At 36.4% G+C, this 23,568-nt stretch overlaps 1 protein-coding gene and 1 pseudogene across 1 annotated transcript in view; one reads left to right on the top strand and one right to left on the bottom strand.

The window, feature by feature from the left end:
* LOC149797679 (uncharacterized) overlaps positions 1 to 17,127 on the top strand; it is a 29,195-nt gene extending 12,068 nt beyond the window's left edge. Inside the window, exons 4-10 of the mRNA XM_089960788.1 lie at positions 145 to 282; positions 1,887 to 2,066; positions 11,217 to 11,320; positions 12,263 to 12,419; positions 13,174 to 13,182; positions 13,638 to 14,099; positions 15,035 to 17,127. Of these exons, the coding sequence (XP_089816914.1) occupies positions 145 to 282; positions 1,887 to 2,066; positions 11,217 to 11,320; positions 12,263 to 12,419; positions 13,174 to 13,182; positions 13,638 to 14,099; positions 15,035 to 15,252 (1,268 nt within the window). The 3' untranslated portion in view covers positions 15,253 to 17,127. The remainder of the gene's footprint in view (positions 1 to 144; positions 283 to 1,886; positions 2,067 to 11,216; positions 11,321 to 12,262; positions 12,420 to 13,173; positions 13,183 to 13,637; positions 14,100 to 15,034) is intronic.
* A 1,441-nt stretch (positions 17,128 to 18,568) lies between these two features.
* On the bottom strand, positions 18,569 to 18,973 carry LOC149797678 (adenosine deaminase pseudogene; annotated as a pseudogene).
* Positions 18,974 to 23,568: the final 4,595 nt, after the last annotated feature.

The raw sequence follows: 23,568 nt of genomic DNA, 5'->3' as shown, positions 1-23,568 counted from the left end.
GCAAATAATTAGTGAGGTGACACGGTCATGCATGCAGTATGAATTTAATTTAATGTGAACAGTTAAGCCTGGAATAGATTATAAAACTCCGATTCCATCACATTATTTTCCATAAGAATGGATGAGTAACTTCTTTCATTGTAGACGAACAGCCATACGCTGGAAACTTTGAGCGTGTTTATATGCATGAAGAAAACAATGCTACTACAGTGGACCCAACTGTCTCTCAGCTATGTTCAGGAACGCCACAAATATCAGAATACCATCTTTTAATACGGAGTGGTGGGTAATTTTATGTTTTTCTGTGTGTCTTTCTTTACACAATGGATACAACCTTTGCAACTATTACTTGCACTTTTGTACTTATGACTCAACGAATGACTACTGGGAGTCTGGCAAATCATTTGTATTCCTGGACACACATTGATAGATGCGGTCCGTTCTTCACATTAAAACCACTGACAAAGGTCGACCAAAAGGTTACAGTTGTATCAGCCTGCTTCTACAAAAAGATATCAGAAGTAGGTCATTGACTTGCTTTTGCATTTCAGTTTGTAAATACACCTATGATATTTAGGTAAATTTCTTGGACCCTCCTGAGTACAGTCATATAACTGCATGTGAAGATCATGAGAACTGCATGTACATTATCGAACACTCCGGTGGTTTAAGTTCATTGAGCGTCCGACTCGGATGCAGGAATTCACGGTTTCGAACTCCAGCCGAGTCAACTAAAGGCTTTTAAAAATGGTATTAGCAGTTGTCTCGCTTGGCGCTCAGCATTACCAGGTTAGTGTTAGGACTGGTCGGTCTTGTGTCAGGATAATGTGACTGGGTGGGACACGATGCTACATGTCTGCGGCATGATTTCCCAGTGATAGACGTCACTATAACTGCCACACTGCGGGCATTGTAGCGATATGACTGAAATATTGTTAAAGCTACGTTAAAAATACAAATCACACACACACACACACACACACACACACATATACCTCATCAACATATCCAAAGAAAAAAGCAATGGTAACAAGATCCATCACTTGGTTTGCCTTCATCATCACTCAGTTTTGATTGATTGGTTGTTGTTTAGTATGCTCGATCTGTACGAATGATATATTCAGTCCATAATGTTGTAATCGCAAACGAAAGCGGTAGCTGGTTTTAGTACTCGAAAGGAATTGTTCAATGATCTAACAGGAACCAAAATTGGTATGAGATTATAAACCGTGACTGCGCGGAAACTCTGTGAAACATTTCATGTAATAATGCGTGTCCAATGGTGGGCAGACGATTGAAATGTTTATCTAGTCAGTCGTTGTGGTGATAGATAGATCAGTAATAGATACAGTCGAACTCATAGTCGCCATTACTGTAAAATTTCGACTTGCACCATCCGGCACTGTGACAGCAAAACTAATTCATCTTAGATTCATGTTGCTATGGCAAGACCCTTCAATATCGATTTATCCCTAATCTAGTATTTAGATATGGCAATTTATTTGTATGTTTTCTTCTTCAAATATGCTTTTTTTCATTGAGAAAATTAGATATATTAAAATGGAATTAACGGAACTTCCGTTGTATAAATGTTACTTGGGTCTCCGATTTGATGGAATTCATTTGGACGTTTCCTCAGAACCTACGAATAATCATATTTTGGACTTTTAGTCATCCGGAACAGGGACAGAGAGGGATACTGCGAGAGAGAGAGAGAGAGAGAGAGAGAGGGGGGCAGACGCATACATACATACATACATACATACATACATGGATGCATGCATAGAAAAATACATAAATACATACATACAAGCGTGCATACATACATACATACATACATACATACATACATATATTAAATGTAATGTAATGTTTTTTCCCTACAGGTTTAGAATCCTTTGTCAAGCTTCAGTGCCCGGATATAATTCTGGGGAGTTACCGATATACTTTCACAAGTCAATCGACGACATCATGTGGAACAGGCACGGAGTACTGGAACGTCTGCTCGGATAACCAGGTCATGACTTTTGACTACACAAAGTGCTCAACCCTTATTGCATACTCAAGTAAGAACAATTCTTTGTACGTTTAATTACAAAGCACTCCCATGGATTACATGTATTACCTTCTGTAAAGGCTTTCCAAAATGTCTCTGATGCTATCCGATATTTCTTTCTATTGGTGGAAACAAGACTTTAGACTGTTTCCTGTGTTGAGGTATCTGCATTCAGACCATCTTAAGGTTGAATGGATATAGTTGTATGAAAATGTCATTATGTATTGTGATAAAAAGTCATTTGCATGAACGGTAAAAAGTAATATTGTTTTATAGATTGCATTACGTATTTTGAGAAAGATCAACAACTTTACGGAGACACATAATACAAATATGTTTTAGCAGTAGCAGATAAAAATACAGTTATTAGTACAAGGGTATGATTTCCTCCTACCCGACATCACTTTTCCTTAGCTTCGAGGACCAGTTCTGAGGCCCCCAAGTCCACATAACTATGGACACAAGTCCCGTGATCACAAATTCTGGCATTATATTTGGTCATCGAATTTTGCTAACAAAACGCTCGTTTGATCAGAGGGGAAATCATTCCTTGTGTTCTGTTACCGTATTGTTAATGTGTCATTTGGGGGGTCAGCATTTTATGTTACTTGTATGTCAGTTTACATACAAATCTCTAGATGGATGTCAACTGTTTTTGTGTCTATATCAACCAACATAAAAAAGTTCCAAATGTAAGTCAGCTATTTTGTCGTTATATGCCAGTTTAAATACATTTCCCCAAAATGAAAGTAAACTGTATTTGGTCCCTATATATAAGTTTATATAAAACTCTAATTAAATGTATGTTTATGTTGACATTTATTAGTCCGGTATATCAGCTCCCCAAATATGTGGTGATGCTGATGGACGAAATGTGGGTCGAATGTAACCTGTTTGTTAAAATGTGCAATTTTACTGCATGCAAATCTATCCGGAGCAAACCTGTGTACACTTTAGACACATACCGGTAATTGGTAACAGCCATATCAAGCACGAAATTCAAAATGGCCACAGTACAGGTAGTTGTGCTATTCTATGTGGATTTATAAGTCACCGAACATATGATTTGCTCCGGAAATATAATGTACACGTCACCAAAAGAACCCTTCGGTCGACGGTAGCTGTACAGTCACGAGAAATACAGGTAAGTGTATAAAATTTACACCAATGTGTGCAGCCATATTTACATGCAGATAATTGCAGCTTTTAATGAATAGGTGATATCAGCCCCTCACCCGAAAATCAATATCATCACGGGTGAAGGACTGATTTATCGGCCTAGACATTTATAAGAGCGCATGATGTCAAGCAGAAATCAGCGAATTGGTATCGAATTATGGAAACCACGATTGGTGGCTCAGAGTTGGCTCTAGTTTTACCAGTCTGTTTGTTTTTCACAGCTGTAGACATAGCCCGAAGAAACTCTCGGTGACGTTACCATGTCTTTGGTGAGCTTTTATACCAACCAGTGATCGTAAGATACGCAGTGTTCGCCACAGGTGAAAAATTGATTGGAAATCATATTGGTATCCAGTCCCAACATGGCTAAAAGAATTACACTCTTACGATTCTATAGTCTGAAACTAAGTAATAGAAAAGTGTGAAAACCGACAGGTTTTGTAAAATTCAACAAATAATTTCTTTCCCAAGAGTAAAAATTGAAAATTATAAAAATAATTTTGCTTTATTGTGTATTAAATCCCAAATAGTCATCAAAGCTATATCATTAGTCCAAAAGTATATAGTATTCAGAATGAATTACAGCGGTGTTCCAAACGAACTCCATTCTTGAAAGTGTTGATGTGCGAATAGCCCAGAACAGCCTTCATGTATCAAAATGATACAATCCAAAATGGTTTTGATGAATTTACAGTAGTTTCAAATAGTCCGATAATAATCAGCGAGCAATTTGTAATACCATTCAATAATTTAAATAAATCTTCTAACATTAAATCTAAACACAAGTGAAGAGAAAGATAGGAATCAGTAATCCTAATGAAAATAACCTTAATATAAAATCCTAATATACGATAAGATGACCAGGATATGGGTGTAAAGTTCGTTTCCAGAACATTCTAAAGAGTAGACAATATATATATATATATATATATATATATATATATATATATATATATATATATATATATATATATATATATATATATATATATATATATATATATATATATAATACTCTGTCAAATGGACATTTCCATCAAACTGTAAACAAAATTCGTTACTAGAAATTTCTAAGGTCAGAATTACGGCCTTATCTGGAACTCAAAATAAAAAAGCTAACATGTTTACAAAACAACTGACATTTGTCATATTGGCCAAAACGCCTATGGACAAAGGTCAGCCACTGAATACAAATTAATATACTTAACACAACAACAATATTATTCTATTGTAAATTAAATATCCGTTTGCCAGAGATGTAGACAAGTTCCCAGAATGTTATCTTGCGCAAATGTTTTTTGGCTTGGACGTCTCGGTGATCGTTTTCTATGACATGTACATTGACACAATTAAGATTTTGCAAAGGCTACGACATAAACTTAAAAAAAGAGATTACAGAATATACTTAAAGAATCCAGTCACGTTTGGCATCGGACGATGCTTTGATAAACATGACGATTTCGTTGATTTGGGTGAATATACCAAGGCTTTGTTGATTGTTTTTTAACATTGAGATCTGCACAAACATCACAGCGTATATTTAGTATCGGGAAGCCAACATATTGTTAATATCTGCTATGCAATTATCTACAACTCGCAGTTCTTTAAAGAGGTCATAGATACAGCGCAAGGAAGTTTTGATCGTTTTTAAAACTCTTCACAGCGTGTCAGAGGCCGTCTCAGAAATGTTTGGATTCTGTTTCCGCCAACATGCGCGATATATGATAATTTGTCTTCTGATGCATGTCTACCAGAGGGTTTCCGCTGGATTTTTTGAAATATTTTACATAATGCCATTTATGTTGTTAGAAAAAGGTGCAGACAAAGCTGAATTGCGGAAGTACGTAGCAAAGGGTTAAAGGTGGATGTGTTTTAGCTATAAATATTGGCGAAAGGAATTTCAGCGTGATGTGGCAATAAATTATTTTAACCAGCGACAACAGCGGTAACGGAGGTTCCTTCTGCGCATCACATAACCAATATAATCTGATTTAAGATCGTAACAACAGCAGTGAATAATGTATTCCAGCAAATAATGCAGCAAAGCAAGTATTAAAAACAATCGCGAAGACAGCTTGAGGTGCTGAAAGGATTGACTTCCATTTCCCATAAATACGACCTGTCAGAGATGATATTTTTGGGATTGGCAGAAAAAAGTTGCAAGATATTTTTCATGAGAAAGATGTACCAGTGCCGGCAAGGAATGATAGTCTAGCTGGTAGCCATCCCCAATATCACCCACGCCCACATCTGATCTAAAGGAACTTAAGTATATGTCATCAGATGAAGCTGTAGTTGAAATGGAGATAGGAGAAGCGCCCAGGAAAAAGAGAGCTATAACACGCACAGTACTCTTAAAAACACTGACACAAAATATAAGCAAGCGGACGTAGCAGCAGATATAGATAATGAACTGCTGACATGGGCAGCCAGACCTGCTATTCAGAATGGGTTAAAACTCTAATTATGGGGATTATTTTAACTTTGTTGATAATAAAATTGCAAAGATTGAAAATATAGGAAAAAGGTCTATGTCTCCTAAAGAGTACAAGAAAAAACTTTAGACGTTACAAAACTTCTAATTTAAGAAATATTGCTAAATTGAGAAGGGATGCAAAAATGCTTTATGACAGTTGCATTAAATGATATGAAAAATTGTTCCTTCGTATTCCTATAAATTATGACCACAAATATAACGTGTTCCTGTCCAAAATGAAAAGAAAGACGATAGCGTTAGAGTTGGTAGCAACATCAGTACTGCAAATATTCAATGGAATTGGCGTCTCGACAAAAACTTTCGGTTGGCAGCAAGCAGGAAATGCTAGCACAGAAATAAACACTTCCGACATAATCAGCCTGATAATAAAAGTTCTGTCGCAGAAAGTGCTTCTGGTTCTGCTAGAGGCCGTGGCAATACCATTTGCATTTTCACGCATAATGCCTCGCCTGAGACATGAATTGTCGCCAGACCCTCGCCACTTATCTACTAATCAGTAAAAAGGCTAAACATTTCATAAATTACCATGACGTTGACGGATGAATATTGACATTGAGGTAGATTTTCAATGGGAAAGTGTTACTTATTTTTGCATCTTATTTTAAGTGCAAGAAGATCACCGGAAGAATGTTATCAGGAGGTTTTAAGGAATTACTTCGGACATTTCATGGCATGCTAGAGGTATAATAAAAGCCGCTGCAACAATATCAAATACCGTCAAAAAAACCTGCTCCAACGAAAGCAAGTGCAGCGCAAACGGTTGCTTCTTAGAAATGCGTAACAGGGAAGTTTATTTGCTGCCTAACAAGGGTTTTACAGGAGTTCGAGGCAGAGTAGAATCTCAGAATCTCAAAGTGGCATACCTCACAGGTAACGGTGACCAACAACATCTGCAGCTTATTTAGAAATACGAAGCATAAACTTCACGACCATGCCGTAGAAAGCATTGATCATCTATCTCTGGTTTGCTTGATTATGAATTTGATTTCTTAAAGTTGGAGAGGCAGCAGATTTTCTTTCAATGTACAAGGATCTACTCATGCCAAAGCAGCAGAACAGCGCACACTTGCCCACTTGGATTCTGCCGAGATGTTGATAAAGTATTTCAAGAAGTAAAATGCACAGTAATCATATAGCGTGCCGACAGAAAATATTGTAGTCATAAATCAACCACGTTGGCTCAAGCGGGAATGGTTACGATGACGGTTCTATTCATGTGGATTCTTACAGTAGCTCCTTCCATTCCATGTGGATGCATTTGTGAGTCAATTTAGCAAGCGCCTGGCATTTGACCAGACCCAGACATATTCACCTATTAGTCGCATTTCAAAATAAACACCGTCGTAATGAACAAACTCAAAACAGCATGATCTTTGACTACACTGGTCTAAATAATAATTATGGTGCGCGTTAATAGCAGATAATGTCATGAGCATCACTCGAATATAACTTTGGTCCAGCTTAGAGAAATGTTTTCTGAGCGTACACGATGCTAAAAGAAGCCATTCAAACATATCAAACTATAAACACAGGGGCACGCCCGTATCTCTGGCAGAATTTATAACCCTTTATCCTGTATTCCATTTTTAATGTTTCCAAACAACAGCTGCGATTCTCAGTTATCGAAGTCAGATGGACTATTACAGATCACGTTGCTACTGGTGGACCGCGTATACCATCGTTACTACTGTCTGTGTTTTGACCTTGCATGCCATCGACCGCAAAATAACAACCATTTTCTCGTCTAGGATGTGGAAAGCAACGATGTCATCTGTTGCGCAAACAATCTTTTGCCAAATACAGAATATGTTGTCAACTCATTTTGTATCTATAAAGTTATTTTGACTCAATCACAGCAACGGTCCATCCCGACAGGATTGAAGCGCAAAAAGAGCGTTAGCATCAGACATGGAACAAATCAACTAAGCCAAGACCAACATATGCTAGCTTTATATAAAAAAACACAATGGGCTGATTTTAAAATAGCTGAACACGCCTTTCAATCCATTTTGGCACTAGTGCTATATATATTATCTAGGTTAGTTGTCATGGGAATCAGCGCCTCCGGTTCAGCAGCATGAAGCATGTTAGGAAATGGACTTTCCATTAGTTGGGCTATTGCAGCCACAGAAAACAATTATGCACATCTACCCAGGCAGATACATATCGCAGGTATGCAAACAGTAGGAAGAGGAAACGAAATTACAATTTACAAGATTCTTGCACACAAAAAGTAAATATCCACAGTGGCCTCTTTAGCGGAGAAATCTTCATGACGTTTTTAATCTCAGAATGATGAATCAATAACTTGCTAAGAAGCTGTGTTGTCTCTTACCAATCCTCGGCTGAAGTAAATTGTTTGACCAACAACAAGCAAATGTCCCGTTTCCATCAAGTTAAAAGCGGCACAGGTGTCTGGCATTACCAATATAATGCTGACCAATCGACATTATCGCATAGTCGCAAAAAGAAATGGCAGGCAAATGGCCTCACGTTAGATTTTTCTCCAACACAGCTAAGAACACATGTCGATCTTCTTGGCGCATTACTCGCGAGATGGGTTGGCAGCCCTTTGCCTGGCATCATCAAACTATCATGGCCCATGGAAATAAGCAGAAAAGTGCCCCTATTTGACTAGGTAATCTTGAAATCGATGTGGCGATCAAGAACATAAAGGTTTATTTTTCCTGGCGCTTTTCCCAAAAGATATAGTGCCTGAGAAATAACACTACAATGAATCATGTGTAGTTAATATAAAAGGCTAATGTGCTGGAAATGGCACGTACTGGACCGCATATTGTAAAGTTGTCTGATTACAGCCACGTTGAGTATTTTGATCTGTTTGGTCTGACGCTCTCTGATGTCATCGCTATGTGGCTAGCACTGGCAAAACATGTGTTCATGATTCAACGCAGATACAACATTCAGCTAGCCCAGCCTGCGGTAACTGCTGAATTTGTTGGGTAAAGTAAGTAACCGTAGAAAACCCGCATCAGACTTTGTAATTGAAATTGATTTAGTGGTATGACAAGTTACTATTGGACATACGTATTATTTATAATGTCTATCCTGATTTTGGTAATCAGTTTTGTGTAAATGCCAAACATAATGTCTGTTTCGTGGTTCTTATCGTGCAGACAAAGTGCGGAGAGTTTAAAAGTAGATCCAGTGCAGACGAAAAGGTCGCTCAATGACTGTGCCAGAACATAACCATACAGTTCCTTATAATCCTCTGCATGAGCATCTTGACGAAAATACTCATCAGCCGCCCGTCAAGGGCAGGATGTTGCACAAGAATTACACAGACCGGCAAGGAAACGTTACCCAGACACAGAGTATTTGCTAATGCCGTCGATGCCGTTTGGCCAGCCGGCTTGATAGACATCATGGACTATTTGAGGAAAAAAATGCGGTGTCAAGTATTTGCTAAACATCATTGACGTTAATAACAGGTACTTTATAACAGTCAAAACTAAAACTGGGACAGCTATCAGAAGGCATTCGAAATGGGTACAAAGTCGTCTGCGAGAAAGAGGGCGAAAGTTTTGGCCGACTGTGACGGTGAATGTTGCAACAATAAATTTGAAAACTAACTCGAGAAAAATAGCACTACTAATTATACGTTTAACGAAAGCAAAGCGGTTGTCATCAAAAGTTGTAAGCTGACGCTAGTACATGCGATGTGGCATTATTTTACGAAAAATCAGGTGAATTAGTAATTATATATTTTGGGATCGCTGGTAGACAAGATCAATAATAAACAGAGAATGACGGGAATGACACCAACACAAGCTAGCAACAGGCAAAATCACTAGAAAGTCGCCAGAAAACAATTGTTTTAGACAAAAATTAAAAATATGCGACCTAGTAAGATATTTAAAAATTAAAAAGAAAGTTTCAGAAAGGCTACACGGCAAACTGGACTAAAGAAGTCTCCTCAGTGACAGATGCGTTTAAAATAATTTCGGTAATGTATAAGATCGCTGACCATACTGACGAACGTATTTCAGGCTGGTTAATGAACAGGACTAGTAGAAGACAAAAAGTGGTGATAACAAAAAATGTTAACAACGAAGATATAGATCAAGTTGTCCACAGCAGAGATATCCTATAACGGCGGCAGATAAGTTAACATAATGTTTCGGCTTTTTCTGGCAGGGGCATCATCAGGAGTGTTTTTCAAAAGACATAATAAAACAGGATCAATTTTTGTTTGGCTGTTAGTCTTAGCGTTGTAAGTATTACAAGCTTTCTTCAATCGGGCCGCTGCTTCGTACGACAGACTAAACGTTCCTAGTTTGTTTCTGATGTAAAATGTTATGGTATATTTTTGCTGATGACTGTTATAGAGTATAGGGGAATTTTCAACAGAATTGTATTTATGATCTTCACCCTCAACAGCATCTTCGTTTTGATCCTGCAAAATTTTTATGTCAGTTCAGGTATATATGATTTTACGAATGTTTACCTGGAGACCCCCGAACAACCATTGAACGCCGTTGTAGTTCTGTACAAAATCCCTGGCGAGAAATCTGTTTTAAATCTCAATGTGTCAATACCCAAAGTGTTAGAGTTGTCTACATAATTCTTGTTGACGGGTGCACAGACAAAAACATAATGGATTCCACCCGTGCAATTAATATCTGCTACAACAATGACATGTTATTGTGCTAGTGTGTGTCATTACTGCAGAAGCTAATGGCTTCGCCGTCATCAGTTTGAAGTAAGCGATTATACAATAGGCTTGATTAGATGCTCCAAGCACAATCACGAGATTCGCTCAGTTCAACCTAGTTTTTGATGGTTACAGCAATATTTTTAATACAAAAATTTCACAATTTGCCAATGTTTGGCAGTGTACTAAGGGTGATTGAGCCATAAATAAAAAAATATTTTGTTAACCAAGCTAGGATTATATCACGGTATTCCATTTTCCATTGACATTGGTGCGTTTTTGCAGTCTACGCGTATGATGAACTGTCGTTGTGAGACAAATGTGTTGGAACCACTCGGCCACAAGAAAATAATATTTCTTTAGCCACCTTAGCAGCAGGGGTTTGTTTGATGCGGATCAGGAACATGAATGCAACGTCTTAAACAAATTTAATATAGAGAATCGTGGCGCGTTTCTTGACTTGCCTTTGAAAATGGACTTAATGTTGTTCCCTGACATTTTGAAAATTTTGTATTACCTTTGCATGCTTTATTACGGGCTGGATCACAATTGTATCACAATGGCATTGTCAAAAACAACCGTATCTTTTTAACTTAGGTAAAATTTTGTATAGTTATATTGGCAAATAATGAAAAAATTACATAAATAATCATGTCGGCGACACTATTGTACGACGAAGTGTTGTTTCAAACAATACATCATTTGAATACATATCTGGACTAATAAATTCATATATTTGTTACATGTGACCGGTACAAATTTATAATAATTGATACATTTTTAAAATATATTCGTTAATTTTATTTCAGATTCAGGATCAGTGTACTGCGTGAACAACATAACCGACGGAACAAACACATATGTGTCGGTTTATAACAGTGACTCTTCACCAACGTACCAGATAACCTGTTTTGTGAGTATGACTATGGTCCATTGAACTTCTGTTATCAAATCGCTATAAAATTATTACAATTATGATAAAAACGACCAAACAATATAATGGTGCGAGAATCAAGCACATTCTGTAACGAAGCAGCAGTTCTAGCGACACTCATCGGGGGACGCAGTGGACCTTTGAAAGAAATATTTATTGAACATTTGTTTTCTGTATAACTTTATCTATATGACTTACTGATGGAAGACTCTATATAAAAAGCGTCTATTTTTTAGTCGTATATGACATTTCGGAAACAAGTCGTCAGATGATAAATATATACAGAAGCAATTCTTTTATTCGCTATGTTTCGCGTACAAAGCATTTGTGGCTTTACACTTTGGGTATGGATCGGAAATTATTTTCGGGCAGTGGGTGGATTCAGAGCTTTTCTACATTTTTTTTCGATTGTGTGTGTGTGGTGCTATAAGTATGAAATAATAACCAAAGCAAAACGGACAGAAGCTGGCTACATATTTACTTGTGGCTACTTAGATCCATTAGAACTAGGAGCTGTTGCTGTCGCAGATATTATTGTTTTCGTAGACCTTGTACATTTAGGTTTTACAGTTTAGCATGAAAACAATCACAAATGTTCTATCACTAGCTCGAACCAGCGCCAGTCTTGTTCCTTTTAGAACCATTTAGCCCACTCGTACATCGGCAGTAGTATCTTACCATGGAAATGATGTACTCTTAATGTGACCAAATGCATTACACCGGGTCTGTGCTTAGTTACGCGTTTGCCTCTAAGTCTGCCTTACATTATCAGGATATCGTAGTTAGTATTCTTATTATGATATTTAGAAAGTATACATAGCCTCAGCAGATGTTATTTTTATACGGTGACACAAACTCCCGCACAAAATCAACTGATCAGTCCTGTATCTTTCATAATATATGCCATAAATGATTTTGCAGATGGTAACTCTGTCTGGTACAGACAGCACTACCGGTGCCACTAATTTATCCGTCTCACAATCGCCTAATAGCTGTACCAAGACCCAAACTACCACCAGTGTTCCCATCACCGCACAGGGCGTTACCCTGGGAGCATATATGTTCCTACGAGCATACAGTAAGCTACTCATTTCAGTTTTTACCATTTCATCAAAATGCTAACTAACAACTTGCCAGACAGCTCATACTCGCATTTCTTAATATTCATTAATGCAAAAGAAATAAGAAGAGGAGTCGGTTGTTGTTGATATTGGATCCCTGAAACACACCATTTATTTTTAAATAAAGGAAATAGAACTGTTTTTATATTTAGCGTAGAATCCAAAATCTTATTTTAAAAAAAAAAATTTTTTTGCATTGGTTTAAAACCAGGGTGGAGAACGTAAAACTATAAGATATAGGTTTCTTTATCAGTCAATCAGAAACGAGCTTTCATAAGGTTATATTATATGTGATGTGTCTAAAATTAAATTTCATGCTCAAACTTAATCTGAACCATTTTATGATTTCCTGGAAATTAATAAATGTTTCAGTTTCAGGAAGAACAATGCAGTCTAGGATAGTTCTTGCCTGTACACGAAATATACATTAGTCATGTCGCTATAATACTTATAGACTTAAACGCCTAATCGAAAATTAAGAAATGACGTCCTTTATTATTCGCTAGGGCTCTGCGTTTTGTTTTACGCTATTTTATTTTATACAAATACATCATAGAACTTTAAGATGTCCAAATATAGCCTGTGAAATTCTGATTGGTAGCCTTTGTTTAACAGTATAATCACCGCTGATTTCATCGAAACCATGTTTAATGTCTTCAGAATTTGTTATTATATCGCTTAAACTAATATAGTAAATATTTACTCTTTCAGATACATGTGGTGAGTAAACTACATTTGTTCGTAAAATGTATATATCCTGGGTTTTAGATTTCCGTTCGTTATAACATTGACAAAGTTTTTACCTATTCGTATCTTCGACGATGTAAGTGTATGAGAAATGTTGTGGGAAGTAAAATATTGCAGTTTTTTTTTTTTAAATCTAAAGTTATGATGTACCTTTTTCTCATGAAATCAGCTAATTTTGTTTATACCTTTGATACATAAATTCGTTAGTAATGATTTGGATATGACATCGCTTTTATGCGTTACAAATGTATCCATCAGCGTATCCTCCTGTAAATCTCTTTATTAATTTAAACGTAAAAAGGATATATAGTAGAACAGAAAGTATAGCAGAACAATAGGGAAAATAGTCTTTAGTTGCATTCTGTAGTCTTAGTTAGGATTGAATTTACTGCGATAATTTTAACTGACGGAAAATTAAAAATTTTCAGTTCCTCAGGCAACTACAACAACCACCACAACTACAACCACCACAACTACGACTACAACTACCACCACAACTCCAACCACTACTACTACAACAACGCCAACCACCACCACAACAACAACAACGCCAACCACCACTACCACTACAACAACGCCAACCACCACCACCACCACTACAACAACACCAACCACCACAACTACAACAACGCCAACCACCACCACAACAACTACTACTACAACCACTACGCCAACTACAACGACAACTACGACAACGCCCACAACCACCACTACGACTACCCAGTCGACAACAACTGCACGTACCGGACTTGAGACATCATCCATAGTTGCGTTAGCTGTTGTGGCAGGTGTTCTCGTATTATTATCCATCATACTGGCTATTTGTCTGATCAGCAAATGCAAGACACCGGTAGAGCCAGAAAAACCACTTCCACCTCCAGCGCCAGAAGGTTTGTACAAAATGTAACTAATAAAAATGAAATTGTTGACCAGATAGGTGATAAATCTATGAAAAGGGTGGTGGGAAGGTAACACATTTTCATGAAATATGCCATAGTTGGATTTTCATTATCTACAGAATATATGGGGAATGAATTAACGATTGAACCAATTTTAATAGACAATGTGGATGGTAGTCGCTAACCAAAACCACGCAATGAACACTGATAACCTGTGTAAAACATTACACATATTATGGTGGTCGCAAACCAGAATTATGCAATGAACACTAATAACCTGTGCACATCTTGTACATATTATACATATTTTGCGTCAAAATGAGAAAAAGTACAAAAACCATTGTATCATTCTGAGACAAATAAAAGCCTCATAAACCTAAAAGCCTCAAATCCCCATATAAACCTAAAAGCCTCATATCCCCATCTAAACCATGCAAACAAAACGTCATGCAATGAAGTCTTGAAATAAATCATCTTTATATATAAATGACAAAAAAATATCTTATGGTAATATAATTGCAACACAACATAACCAAAGTTATTCTGTTTTAATTAGTGGATACCTTGAATTATTGTAATTTCAACCCAGCTATCACAAAAAAAAAATTGTTTCATGATCAATGGTTAAAAATAGTGTAATATAATGTCTGCTACTGGATTATATCAATATTAATTAATACCACACATGCTTCCCTTTATTATCCGGTGTAATAATTTGCTTATATAAGAGGAAACAATCGATGGCTGTTGAGAAAAACTGGATCTGTCTACGTAAAGACAGTCAACTCTCTTTGAATGATGCTTCGCTCATACACAAGTAGTACATCACATAATGGAAAGCAAATTCATGCATGCCTTGAACAATTTATCATAGTGTTGCCCTATATATCAAATGAAGATAACAATTTTTTTTTATATCTTTCCAGTTTTTGTTGATATCGAAAACCTGCCACATGAGTACATCACAGCATATCCACCTAAACTGGTGTCTAAGGCGCCGAGTGGGACCACAGTACTTCCAAACATTTCCTCAACAAATACCTTCCCCGATATCCGGCTTGTATTCGATCCTATTAATAAAGTGAAACCCGAAGTATCAGAGATTACGTCTGTCACTGACTTGACGTGGCATTCGGGACAATGATATGTTAAATAGTGCTAATTCACAGTTAGTGGAAAGCATTTATATTTTCTCTCAGCAAATTGTGCATTATTAAAACAGTAACAAACATTATGAAACTTTGTCAAGTTAACTTGCCAGATCTTCAGTGTTTGCGCTTCTTGCACAATTTGTATTACCTGCCATGCAACATAACCTTGCTGTGTCGTCATCAGCATATTTAATAGTTTATATTCATCTCTTGTGTTTTGATTTACCACAATCGCTTCCAAGGTCCACTAAAGAATAGCTCTCATAGGACGCCTAAGGCTTCTTTAATTGCTTCTTGTCCGCCATCGTCATATGTTTACATAGCTACTTCCTGTCCACTGCCCTTTGGATCATCCACCCAAAAATGAAACGTAGAAATTTATTTCATGAACACACATATTGGTTTAGAGTAATCCAGACATTGTGAAAGAAACGAGGACGACTATCATTTGTGTATAACCGGTAATATAAGCATGATAAATTGTTTTTACATTGCTTTACTTTGTTAGAAATACCAAATTGCAATCGCTATAAATACTATATTTAAGGACAATTAACACCATGATACCTATTTCCAGGGAGGTAAATCTGACTGGAACTGAAGTCCATTTTCTTCTATCGTCATATATTTGGAATTTGAGTTTTTTGAACGCTTATTTTTATTAGCAGTCTCGAGCACATGTCGGACATCGACCCAGGTGTTGACGATGAACTAATCTTTTAATGTCAAACGTTTGTGTTCAATTTTTCTAAAGGGTTAAATAAGGACGATAAAACATGTCACGGTTTACATTCGACATATAGTCTACAACATAATCTTTGACAGCATTAACCCTTTTGGGAAATCTAATAGAATACATGGTATTCGTGTATGAAGTTTAAACATTAATCACACTATTTATTTTCATCTTTACGCCTGGAAAAATAAAACCAGGTGGGTTGGAAACAGCATACGTCCGTTAGAAGCAGTCGTCAATATTACATTTACAAATCCGTTTCGCTAACTAGGACTCAGCTGGATAATCAGGTATCTTATTGGCTACTATCAATTATCTGACCAATCATCAGTCAGAACTTTGACCAGACCAGGAAACGATAGAGAAATCTGGCTTTTTGATGACACGAATTACATTATATTGTTGTATGTAGGCCAGTGCTATATAATTAAGACGTTTTGATGACACTAGTCTCATTATACTTTGTGTACACTATTTGAAAACACGAGACACACTATACTTTTTACGTAGACAGTATTATGCAATGTAGGATATTTGATGAAAGAGTCACATTATACGTTGTATGTAGGCAAATACCATGGAATGTAGGCTATTTGATGACACGAGTCACATTATACGTTGTATGTAGGCAAATACCATGGAATGTAGGCTATTTCATGACATTTTAAACTTTGTATATAGACCAATACTATGCAATGCAGACTTTTGGCATTACTAGGGCTTTAGTGTTTGTTTCGAAATAAAACATAGAACGTTTTGTTCTGTACTGGAAGCTCCGTTTTCCTTTGATTGCCGCCGAGGTATGAAAATACTGGCAAAATTTCAATGTAGGTGGAACATTTATGTGATACACACACACATATAGAAGCATATATATATATGGATGGATGCATGCATGCATGCATGAATGTATTTATGTATGGGGACACAATTGCTCAACAGCTGTGAAATTATATTACTTTCTATGTTAATTTAGAATGTGTGCTTAATTGACAGAATACACAAATTTAATCAACGTCTGTTTATATATGCATTAGTTGTTATATTTGTTTTATGGTTTCTTTAGAAATAAAAGTAATATTTATGTTTGCGGCTATTTTATTGTACGAGATATAATAACAAATTTGTAAGACATTTTCTTTGCAGTAATTTTCTTTCACTTCGTCTTTCCTACAAGAAATCATCCAGTCGTCATCTTCATCATCATCTGTATTTGATTTTTCTCCTTCTTTCCGTAATAAGCTCTGAATGATCCATTAAACTTAGCAAGTTCAAAGAATTATGGTATCTGCTTAAGACAGTATACTCCTCCACTGCATGTCCATACAAACACTTTCTATGGGGTCATCGATAGTCAGTGGTAATTTACTCTGTTTAAACATAAATAGTTCCTGTTTTAGTGGTAAAACTAAGCAAGATGCAGAGATTGATGGTCACCCTCGATCTCAAGGTTGTTTTCTTCTTCTTCTTCAGATTCTTTGATGATGTCTACTGTAAAGACACACTAAAACACGACCTATTCAAAGAGCGTGGTATACTTTTATGGAACTTGTTTCATCGACGTTACTGAGTATAATATTTAAAGACAACATTCAGTTTATGCTGATTTCTACTTTATAACAATAAAGACAATTTTAATATTTTAAACATTAATTCTGTCTACCTGTCTGGACATCAATTTCACATTTTTGGGTTTGATTTTCTAGCTTTACACTTATTTGAAATGACTTTGAAAAGCCTTTTGATGAATGTTATCGAGAATAGAATGATCTTCCGTTTGTTAATAAAAACAGTTTAGCTACGAAACGTCATGAAACAATTGTCCAGATTTTAATATCGTGCCACAATTTAAAATAGAAATATTTGTTTATGTTAACATTTAAACACATCTCAAGAATACAGTTAGCAGTATAACATTATTTTATAGCTATCTTACCTTTCCACAGATTGATGAAACAGTATAGCATTTGATAGGTAATATTCATCCATTAATGTGTATTGATAATTATAAGACAGAGAACAGGAATAATTTATTTAGCCTGCAAATTTATTTCATATTGATTACAACAATTAAATTTAACGGATATCCAAGACAGGATTAATGCTGTAACGGAAACATTCTAAAATTCTATACAAACATTTCCATTTCTTGATTTAGTATAAATTATACGATGTTTACTCCAGCAATGGTGGGATCATTTACTTTAATATTATGAATAAAACTGTGAATTAAAATTATGAATGTTAGGTTAGTGGAATAAAATGTAGTTCCGTTGTTAAAGGAAATGTTAAATGGAGCCGATTTCGCTTGACTTGATGCCCCACGAGACGATTTGACGGGAGAATTGCAGGTTGTCAGATTGGTATTTACATATCGACCTGTGCTGGTACCGTTGCCGAGCTTACACAAAAATCGTCTGGCATATAGAGGTTTCGAAATTTCGTCAAAATACCTGAACTTTGGTACCAACGGAAACGTATCCTTCATTGGGGAAAATACTACCTATAACTGGTTGTGTGCCATTTACATCTAAACCACAGGCTTCTTTCTTCGTCTCCTTTATGAACTTATTCTACGCGCTGATCCACTTTGCATAAGCATTCGTTTTGTTGTCGAAAGACACGGCATTATATTGAAGAGACTTGTTCGCCAGCTGTCTCAGATCTGCCAGATCGAGAACCCAAGCCACGAAAACCTCGTACCAGTCTATAGTGAAAGAATCATATCCATACGTAGAGGGATCATCGGCGGATATGACGACTGGGACTCCATAAAGGAAATATGTGATTGCAGGATGATGACGCTGATCTTGTACATATCCCAACATTATATTACTGACAGGATTGGCTTCAATGGCGATCTTCTTACTCTTTACAACTTCCATCAAATATGGATGATTAGCAAGAGCTATACCATGACCGATTCTCTTTGTCCCTGAAACAATGGCATCGTATAGATTCGCTGGTGTGCTGAACATGTCTTAAGGGTACATCGAGGTCAAAACATCATCTGGCCAATTAGTTTCCCCAGCATGAAAGAAATATTGTAACTTGTGATGTGCCGCTAAATGAGTGGAGAACTCCTCTTGAAAGAACGTGAGAAAATATCCAGGGTCTTTCTCAGCAACCAAATCATAGCTAGCAATGAGGTATTGATACTTTTGTTAAAGATTTACAGCCTTTTGTAAGTCCTTTTTTATGCTCTCCTTATAACCTTATAACCTAGCAAGCGATTCCTATTTTATATCCAATACATTCTGGATGTTTCATTATGAAGTCCTTTACAAACGAATCAACCGCCTTTAGTTCCATCTCACCGTTGTCATTATCAATGAAACGTTTACTGTTCGTTGCGGTTTGATATGGGTAAAAAACAAATTATTCTTTTTACTGATGACATAGTTTCTAGGCATTGAATATGTTCATTGCAGTTGTTAACATAGCTTCCATGTGTTTTGAGGTGATGTTAGCATGATCAACCAGGCTTGATCCGGCCGGTCAAACAAAGGCGACATCTGTTGCCAACGAATCGCACTATCCGTGGGATTGTGTAATGTCTTATCATCCATCACCATCTTAAATATTAAATGTGGCAACAAAAGACTTTTGGATGATTCATCTGTTGAACTGTCCTTGACCTTTGGCCATCTTATTGGTGGGTTAAGAAAGAAGTCCAGGAACCATATGTTTTGGGTCACATGTTTTAAAATACCTATTGTTGTAGAGGCTGGAGTTAAGGATAATATCCAGCAGAATGGTCCTGCTCACCACGTGATCTGAAATACAATAGTACGTAAGTGAGTAAGCTCATAAGTAAGTATTACTTGGTGTTGGAACGATTCGTTTTTTAGGCATTTTGTTTAGGACATCCGTGAATCTCGCTTGAATTATAGCTGTCTAAAGAATATATTTGAAACGCACAGATGTTTTGATGTTACATATATTGCAAGGGTGTAATATGTATATCAAGAACTTTATCATATTTACCTTAGAAGAGCATGTGATCATTTAAATATTTATTTGCGTCAATTATATCAGTAGTTGGAAGGGAAACTTGGAAATGAACATTATCCAATGGGTTTACATTATGAGACACTTGACACTTTCACAGCCAAACGAGAAACGCTAAGGTAATTTTTTAATGATTAATTCCGTGAGGGAAAATTATTGTTGTTGTTGCCTTGATTCCATTTTCAGTATACAAGGTGCTATACATGGTGGTTATGAGAAGTAGTAGAGGACGAACCCGGGAAAACATCGCCAACAACCACCGATCCACGGGAAATTATTGGCAGGCTTTCTTACTAACCCACTTTGACCGAACTCAAGACTCGTACCAACACAGAAAGAGGTAACATGTCAGTAATCGACAGAAGCGAACGCTTTCGATAGTATCTGTACACAGTTTTGGATTTAAAGGTCAATTGTTTCACATTTTTAGAAAAGTACTCAACAATAAAAGACTGAAATGATTTTATCATTTTCTTTTAAAAAAGCAATGGCATTGGTGATTTAATCATCGTTTTGAAGTAAGCAGTTCAATACCTTACATCAACAAGAATTTCAAGGGTTGTAGAGTATACCACGTGATGTGAACAATATTTTTCGAGTTGCCACACTTAAGGCAACTTACATTTAGTAGAAAGCATTCATAGTTTCTCTCATGAAAGTGTGCAGTATTAAAACAGTAACAAACATTATGAATCTTTGTCAAGTTAACTTGCCAAATCTTCAGTATTGGCGCTTTTTGTACAGTATATATTACCTGCCATGCAACATAACCTTCTGTGCCGTCAGCAGAATATTTAAATAGTTTTATTCTTCTCTCGTGTTTGGTTTACTACAATCGCTTCCAAGGTCCACTAAAGTATAGATATCATAAGAGGTCCAACGCGTCTTTAACTGCTTATTGTCCGCCATCGTCAAAGTTTTATATGGTTACTTTTATAACAAGATAACCAGGTGGGATTTTGGATTTACAACAGAACACTTTTAATGTGTGATACAAATATAATGTTTAATGACGAACGACTTGAATGAGAAAAGAATTATGATTAATACGTGAGTATAATATCCAAATATTGGATCAATTAACATAATCCGCACGAATTAAATAATGAAAATACATATAGAAGACCTTACACAGTACAAGAACAAGGGGTAAATGATTCAGAGTGATTTCATAACGAAAGAATGATATGTTTTACTCAAATAGTAAAACTGTGGTAGTTATCTCATAGTAAAAATGTATTTACTCGAATAGTGAAAATGATGAAAACAAAGGGACAGATGTATAAAATATCGTGACAGTCCCGAAACACACTGTGTATTACAAACCCCAAAGATTAGCACGCGGCTAAAAGATTACATGTATGGAGTTACACACTCCGTCACCAGCACATTCGGCTACCAGTCACACCGGCCAATCAAGCAGTCAGTATTCCAGGTTGGTCAGTCAAGCAATCAGCGCCCACCAGTATTGGTCAGCAACGCCCGATCGCCTGCTATTCCACCAGCAACACTCTTTACTCATCTCTACGACTGCTATGGTTCAGCTTCACAGCTGCTACGGTCAACCTCTATGGTTAGCTCTGCAGCTGGTGCCACATCGACTCCAATAATTCTGATCGCTCTGGTCACTCCAATCAGCTATACAGCTGCGACTCCGATCACTATGGTCATCACTCCGATCAGCTGAAAGTATATCTAACACCGTGTACTATGCATGACATGGGCATATACGATAAAACGTAATAACGTTATATACGGGAAGCTACACAGATTACATTGTCGGCAAAATAATTATAAAACAATACACAAGTTCCGAAGTGATCCTAACCGTGCCCGACAAGAATCCTACGGTACAGAAAGTTTCTTAAAAATGCAAATTTATATATTGTTAATATAAATCACTTGCTAAGTCACAAACAAGAATAGAAAATATTTGCAGGATACTACGTAAGCCGAAACTAGTGGTAGTAAAATAGTTATAAGTTATACACAAGAAATTAATAACTCACATACGTCTACAGCTGAAGAAGTCCTTAAAGTAGACCGCTCACTGACAGGACCTTCCGTAATGTAAAGATTTTCACCTACGGTGAGGTATTTATACACATACGATGCCGCAATACATCGTCTGTGCGCTGGAAGTTTTCGGTTTTTCCATTCAAAAGCACTTCGCACGTGCGGCATAAGATGAACATAACCACTATTTCAAAATCTTTGTTGAATATACATAAACCACCCTCGGGTATCGTCGTACAAAAAAACGAAACCCCGAGTACATGTATTTAATAAATACAAGAATTTATACAATTCCGTGACAACTTCTAGTCATGAAATTTATTTCATAAAGAAAATATTGGTGTGAAGTAATCCCGACATTGTGAAAGAAAGAAGCACGACTTTCAGTTGTGTGTAACCAGTTATATATGCATGATAAAATGTTTTTCCATTGTTTTGGTTTATTAGAGATAACAAATTGCAATCGTTATCAGTACTATTTTTAAGGACAATTAACACCTTGATACCTATTTCTAGGGAGGTAAATCTGATTGGAACTGAAGCCTACCTATTAAATCGTGATGTATATTGAAATTGCAATAAAAAAGTTGCCACGCAAAATGCCAAATTTTCAATGTAAGCGAAACGTTTATGTGCTACAAACTCTCTCTCTCTCTCTCTCTCTCTCTCTCTCTCTCTCTCTCTCTCTCTCTCTCTCGCATGACGACCTAGTAATTAATTTTCATATAACTTCACAGTCATTCCGGATCGCTATGAAAAAATCTAAATATATAGGACTAATTTTAGAGAATTATAAATATACGCCAGACAGAACGGAAAGTGATATCCATGGATTCTGTAGGATAATAATAAGCAAAAGTAATATTTAATACAAAAATACTGTCATACAGGTTACATAACTGTTAATTCGTACCCTACGGAGATTCGAACCAAGGTCCGCGGGTCAACGGCACCCATAGCCTTGTCTGATCACCCCAGTCCATATTTCATCACGACTAAGCACACATCGTCACAAATTGATGCAAACTGCAAATGAGTCGGTGTTGTATGCACTCCTGTGTAGCAGACATAATTGCATGACGACCTACTAATTGATTCCCTTTCCGTTCTTAGTGGTATATATTTATAATTTTCTCTCTCTCTATCTCTCTCTGTGCCTATATATATATATATATATATATATATATATATATATATATATATATATATATATATATATATATATATATATATATGGGGATACAATTGCTTAATAATTGTGAAATTATATTACTTCCTATTTTTATTTAGAATGTGGGCTTAGTTGTCAGAATACACACATTTAAACTACCTGTTATAACGTGCGCTGTTTATGTGTTTCACGGTTTCTTTAGAAGCAAAGTAATATATAGGTTTGCATTTCTGCTATGAGATATGATACAGATTTTGTAAGACATTTTCTTTGCAAGAATTTCTTTCACTTCGTCTCTCCTACAACAAGCCATCATCTAGTCCTCATCTTCACCAAGCTCATCATTTGTAATTAATCTTTTCTTCTTCTTTCCAT

Source organism: Sinohyriopsis cumingii, chromosome 6 (genome assembly GCF_028554795.1).
Source record: "Sinohyriopsis cumingii isolate HCF-2022 chromosome 6, ASM2855479v2, whole genome shotgun sequence".
NCBI lineage: Eukaryota > Metazoa > Mollusca > Bivalvia > Unionida > Unionidae > Sinohyriopsis > Sinohyriopsis cumingii.
This window is presented reverse-complemented; position numbering and strand designations above follow the sequence as displayed.